Below are 6,658 nucleotides of genomic sequence, written 5' to 3' on the forward strand. Positions count from 1 at the left end.
CTCCCTGCCTCAGGTACCCTCCCTGCCTCAGGTACCCTCCCTGCCTTCAGATGATACACTCCCTGCCTCAGGTACACTCCCTGCCCTCAGGTACACTCCCTGCCTTCAGGTACACTCCCTGCCTTCAGATATACTCCTGTCGTTTGATTGTAGGCTTGTATCTCAAGCCCAGGGTAATAGATGGCTGCTTTGAGAGTTAGTGTTTTCTCTTCTTGTTGAAAATGGGTATGCTGCAGCTGAATTAACCAGAATGACATCCTTGAAAGGAGTATGAACTATTTTAAACTTTGTGATTTACTAAACATGTTGGGTTTTCCAGAAGGTTAACAGATATTTAATGCTGCCCCTATGTTTGTTATTTGTGGTTCACCAAATGAATAGGCCTAGGAATCTTCAGCACTACCTATGTGGAACCATAAATCATTCATAAACAGCTACAGGGGAACACTAGTGAGCATATGTCACGTGCCGGGGCTCCGCAGGTGATGCAGAGGCAAGATGAATTAGACATAGGCTTCAATCTCTAGTATCTTAACATCTGCTGCATAATAGTGTGTGCCTTGTAGGACATTAACCAGTCTACTTTGGAATAATCTTAAAGTAGTATCTGTGCTATACGTTAAGCATGCAGAGTTGACCGCCAGTCAAACATTGGACATGGTACCTATCTAAGACCTGCCAAAATAACAGTAACAGAAATTAAGTTCTGTGTTCTAAACTCATGAGTAATCAGATGAAAACAAGGAGAGATGATCACTTGGTGTGACTCTAGGGGGAAATAGTGTCTAAGATGATAATGCCAGTCACTGAGAAAAATAGGAGGGAGATCCATGCATTGTTGGAGCTGAACAAACTATGATCACTCCTGATATCAGTTACTTTTACATTGCTGTTAACAAAAGAATGTAAGGAATCAGGACAAAGTACAGTCCCAGGATGTGCGCCTGGTGGTCTCTTCCCTCCAGCTGTTCCACCTCCAGCTGTTCAGGAAAGAAGACCACCCTGTGACTCCTTCAAGGATTACCCGCTGACGATGCCAGAGCCAGCACGATAGGACTGTTTCTGAAAGCCCTCATACACGCATACACAGGGGTGTTCTTTCCTTATCTTCCTGACACTTCTCAGTCTACTCAGCTTGCCCACTGGGACTAACCCTCAAAGTCTCCTCCTCAGCTTACACCCGAGCACGTCCCTTTAACCACAGAATTCTACTTTGACCAAGCCCACTCACAGGCTGCCACGCTCCCCAATAAAACACCACTAAAGAGCACACTCCCTTGCCCTTAGAGTTAAAAAAAACAAGCAAGTCAGCTGACGCCCTCGTGACTGCAGAAAAGGTCTCAAGTTAGGGACGGATGAGACTGAGCTGCAAGATTGGTTGAAACTGTATCGAGAAATTGGGTCATCATGCCTACCCTTTAAAGAAAGGGTCACTTCTCTCTGCCTCTAGCAGAAACATGAACAGAACCAGCTTTGTAGATTCAGGGGCACCAGCTATAGCTAATGGTGACAGAAAAAAGGGGTAAATCAGGAGTAAGTACCGAATGATGACTGTCTGTCCTTTTCTAAACCACGATGTAACCCTCCCACTCTTGAGAACCATAGCTAAGAATGCACATTCCTGGGACGGGAGAGGAGGCTTCTCCTGAAGAAGCTAACTATGCCTAGACAAACTGTCTACCCTAGAGAAAGACAAAGGTCAAAACAGGAAAAGAAAAGACCTCGAAAAAACCTCTTATTTATTTAAAAGCACAAAATATAGTAAAAATTTTAAGCTGTTCATGGAGACTTGTCACTATGGCTGTAATCTTAGCCTCTCAGAGGTGGAGGCAGGGGATCAAGAGTTCAAGTGTAGCCTGAAGGAGGCAGCTCATTCAAGGCTAACCTGGGTTCTGTAAGGTTACATAACACAACAAAACAAAATTTTAAAAAATGATTTTTTTTTTCATATATAAAGACAAATCTATGAAAGTACGACAGGGGCATTTAAGAAAATAGTAAAAGGGGGAGTACATGTAAAACTGAGAAGAAGAAAAAAAAAACATTAGAAAGGAAGAGAGCCGGGCAGTAGTGAGGCCCACTTTTAGTCCCTGTACTCAGGAGACAGATTGGAACCAGTTTAGTCTACAGAGTGAGTTCTAGGACAACCAGAACTACAAGAAATCTGTCTTGAGGCAAAAAAAAAAAAAAAAAAAAAGGCAACAACAAAAAATAACCCACCTCAGTTAGATGTCTGTGGTGTAAACTGCCGTGTCTGTACACTCCTGATGCACCCACACTCGGGCTCCTGAGGAAGGCGTTGCCATTTCCCTGAGCCTAAATAACTCCACACATGTGCACACTCACTTGCACATCTGACTTTGTTGAGAGCAGTGAGAGTTCTCCCTCTGACAGAACTTCTGGGGATGCCCTGGCCTATTCTTAGGCCAGCAGTTTTCAGTACTGAAAAATGGCCTGGAGCAGATGGAAAGAAATTAGACTTTGAAAGTTTGTCCATTTTAATAAAAATGGTAAATAGTAAGAAGTTAGAGAATCTGTGAACACAAAGTGGGCTGGTATAACTCAGTTCAAAGCGCTCACCTAGCCAGAAGCCTTTGGGTTCATTGCCCAGCGTATATCTCCTGCCACTGTTGCCCCAACCTGACACCAGACTTCATCTCTCTTTTAACCCTTACTTTTTGTGATGTAGGACTTTGTTTAGTTTTTCATTTTGGTTGCAGTGTTGGGAATGAAACCCAGAGCCAGTGCATAACACCCTGGCTCCTGCGCTCCCTGCCACCTCCCAACCTTGTGGTATCTCTTCTGTATGGTTAATTCCCTTAATTGGCCCAAAGGTGAGTCCGGCAGAGTGCTTGCTGACAATTTGCGCCCCTTGTGCAGTGTTTAATCAGCCCCTGATTGAAGTGAATGATGCTAAAAATCTAGTTGCAGCCAGGTGGAGTCGGGCATGCCTGTAATCCCAACACTTGTGGAGTAGAGACAAGAAAATCAGAAATGAAGGTCATCCTTGGCTACATACCAAGTTTGAACTAGCCTGGGCAATGTGAGACTGTCGCAGAGACAAACAACAAACCTTCCTTAGGATTTAGCCTCTTAACTTTAGGTATCAGAGTAGTCATTTCTTGATCTAACCTGGTTGTGTTGATTCCACAGTGTCTCACACAGGAGCGTCTATGTCCTCTGCTTCATCGGACACTGGAATGAGTCCCTCTTCATCGTCTCCCCCCCAAAATGTACTTGCTGTTGAGTGCAGGTGATGAACAGTTCTCCACCCCACAGCAGTTTGCTGCCATGGACAGAAATCCCCAAACCCTGAAATACAACCACAGAAAGCACTCAGCCGGCTAAGTATATCCTTCCTGTATAGTTTCCGGGATTGTATCGACACCCTCCTCTCTTCTTTTTTATTGTTGCAGAAAATAAGCTTATTAATAATTGAAGGTTAGGCGGCCTGCCATATTGGTCATAATTTTTCCTCTGTATTTTTTTTCCTTTTTTTTTCTTTGTGTGTGTGTGATAGAGAAAAAAAAGGGCACTTAGCAAAATGGAATTTGTATAATAAAGCTTTCAAGTGTTCTAGAAATCATAGACAAGCAAGTGCACCCGACAAACAGGAGAGCATTATCTGGCTTAACAGTTACTGCACTTTCACTGAGCTGCATTGAACACTTGGTGAGTAGGGGGTTTATTTTGTGTTATTCTTGTATTATTATAATTATTATAATTATTATTAATGTTGATTTTTTTTTTTTAATTTCAAATTTGTGGAAGCACTTGCTATGTAGAACTGCCAAAGTATATGTGCAGCAGTGTGCCCAGGTTTAAACGTGTAAATGGGACAAAATTAATTGTGAAAGGAAGTGTAGTTGACTGAAAACTGCAGTTGTAATAAGTCTTCCACTTTTTATAGGACTTTTGAGCACACAATTATGCAAATATTTTAATGTTTATTAATGTTTACAGTGGAATTGTGAATAAGTTTTCAGTGGACTATCTTATCCCTTGACAAAAATATTTTGTCTTTTTTCTATGTAATTTCAGAGTTTTTATTTTGTTACAAAAATACAAAAATGAAATATATAACAACAATGAAGTTATTTAACAAGATTTCTAAAGCTGAAATTTTTGTGTAAAATAAGGTATTATCTTGCAACTTGTTAAATATATTTATTCAGACATTGGATGGTTGTATTTTTATGTATTTTTTAAAATATTAATAAAATTGAAAAAAAGACAATTCTAGGTTAATTCACTCTTTGGATGGCAGCAGGGAGTCTGTCTCAACCTTCCCAACCGAGCAGCTGAGAGTGGGCATCTGGGTCACTCAAGTCTGTCCTTGTTTAGAAACCTTGGCAGTCCTCGTATTTAAACCGTTTTGAGGATCACAGTTTTGGTTGCCCTTAAGATGCTTTGTCACAGTTTTTGTGTTCGCTGTACTGCTGAATAAATTTATATCTCCCAAAGTCGAGATGCAACAGTCACATAAAGCCACTATGTATTCCTTGTCTGTGAATTGTTCCACAGACTGATACATTTGTAAATAATTCTTCCAAAATCATGTATTTAAAGCAGTTTTGCATATACATTATGTAAAAAAGGTGATTTTTTTAAAGCAATTTTTAAACTCATGTTTGTACATTAAAGGGGTTGTTTTGAAGCCTCCTTTTCCGTGTTTATAATGCTGTAGTGTGGTAGCCTGGGGGGTTTTGACCCTGAGGTCAGACAGAGGCACAGCACATTGCTACAGCAGAGCATTACCGAAATTATGTTTCTCAACGTCATCTTGCCACATTGTGAACCTGTGATTCAGACTTCTTCCATTTTCTCAGAAAATTAAAACAAAAAGTACTCTTGTAATATGAATTTTTCTGTCTTTTCTTTGCAAAGCAGAAGTATCTCAATGTCAAATAAAAAGGAGCCCAGTGGGCGTGTCTTAAACATAGGCTTTACAGTTTTAGTTTTCTTTTAAGTGACTGTTTTTTCCAAATGCCAGTAACTTATAGTTGGAAAATTAGATTCTACAAAACTAAGCATTTCAGTACATTCTTCAATTTTCAAAATACTTCTAATACTTAATTATAAAAATGAAAAATTTGTCACTCAAAACTAGGAAGCAATATTAGATATGTTAGTGATCTTTTTCAGTAGCAATTTGGTAAATCTGAGATAACTTAGATACTATCTATATCATTTTATTAGGACACTAGGAAAAAAATGTGAAATTGAGTATTGATTAAGCATCACAGTTCAAATGATGGGCTTATTGTGAGTTTACCTAAACTTTGATTGCATGTGACAAAGTAAAAGTATAAAAGATACTATATAAAAATGGAATGTACAGTCAAGGTTTTCAAAAATTATATAGCTTTCTGTGTTGGTATTCTTTTATGTGCTTTTTACTGTTTATTCTTTTTATGAAATTTCCAGTCTTTCATTTAGAAAGAGATCAAGCACATTTTAAAAGACTATTACTTATGACATCTATAAAATTGACTTAAAGCTGGGTGTGGTGGCGCACGCCTTTAATCCCAGCACTTGGGAGGCAGAGGCAGACGGATTTCTGAGTTCGAGGCCAGCCTGGTCTACAGAGTGAGTTCCAGGACAGCCAGGGCTATATAGAGAAACACTGTCTTGAAAAGACCAAAAAATAAAAAATAAAAAATAAAAAAATAAAATAAAATAAAATTGACTTAAGTCTTGGAAAGCTATATGAAATTGCTTCTGTACTTTTTCTTGTAGGTCTAATTTAACATACCTATCAAACATTCAGTGTTATATATAACATCATGCAAAAACTCTTAGCAGAACTGATTCATTAGCAATCTATGGAATATCTTCTATGTATCAGACATTACATCGTGATACCAAGACTCGGCCACTTGAGCCAGCAAGACAAAAAGTTTCCTGTCTTCGTGGAATATGTTAGATCAAGTAGGGTAGATCTGGGGCTGGCGAGATGGCTCAGTGGGTAAGAGCACTGACTGCTCTTCTGAAGCTGCTTTTGTTGACTTTTGAGTTCAAATCCCAGCAACGTGGTGGCTCACAACCAAACCACCCGGTAATGAGATCTGGCGCCCTCTTTTGGTGTGTCTGAAGATAGCTACAGTGTACTTAGATATAATTAATAAATCTTTGGGCCGGAGGGAGCAGGTACTGATGAGCAGGGTTGACCAGAGTGAGCAGAGGTCCTAAATTCAATTCCCAACAACCACATGAAGGCTCAAAACCGTCTGTACAGCTACAGCATACTCATATACATAAAATAAATAAATAAATCTTTGAAAAAGAAAAAGGATGATAAACATGAAACAATTACCCCTTTTAAATAAAATAATTAAATTTTCTTTGGCTTCTTGAGGCAAGGTCTCATGAAGGCCAGTCTGATTTTGAAATGATTGTAGTGGAAGCTGCCTTTGAATTTCTGATTCTCTTGCTCCTACCTCTCAAATGCTAGGATGATAAACGTGCACTATTGGACCTGGCTAAACCCATTTAATTTCTCCCTCCCTCTCTTTTTCTTTTTCTTTTTTTAAAAAAAAAAAAAAAAACTCTGGGTTTTGCCGGGCAGTGGTGGCGCACACCTTTAATCCCAGCACTTGGGAGGCAGAGGCAGGCGGATTTCTGAGTTCGAGGCCAGCCTGGCCTACAAAGTGAGTTC

The 6,658-nt window shown here is 39.6% G+C and overlaps 1 protein-coding gene across 2 annotated transcripts in view; it reads left to right on the forward strand.

Annotated features, from left to right (window-relative positions):
* The window catches only part of Arid4a (AT-rich interaction domain 4A), a 67,582-nt gene extending 63,345 nt beyond the window's left edge, over positions 1-4,237 (forward strand). For both annotated transcript variants that reach the window (XM_021201598.2, XM_029541108.1), the window contains one exon: positions 3,154-4,237. In XM_021201598.2, the coding sequence (XP_021057257.1) occupies positions 3,154-3,257 (104 nt within the window). In that variant the 3' untranslated portion in view covers positions 3,258-4,237. The remainder of the gene's footprint in view (positions 1-3,153) is intronic.
* Positions 4,238-6,658: the final 2,421 nt, after the last annotated feature.

Source organism: Mus pahari, chromosome 7 (assembly GCF_900095145.1).
Source record: "Mus pahari chromosome 7, PAHARI_EIJ_v1.1, whole genome shotgun sequence".
Lineage (NCBI taxonomy): Eukaryota > Metazoa > Chordata > Mammalia > Rodentia > Muridae > Mus > Mus pahari.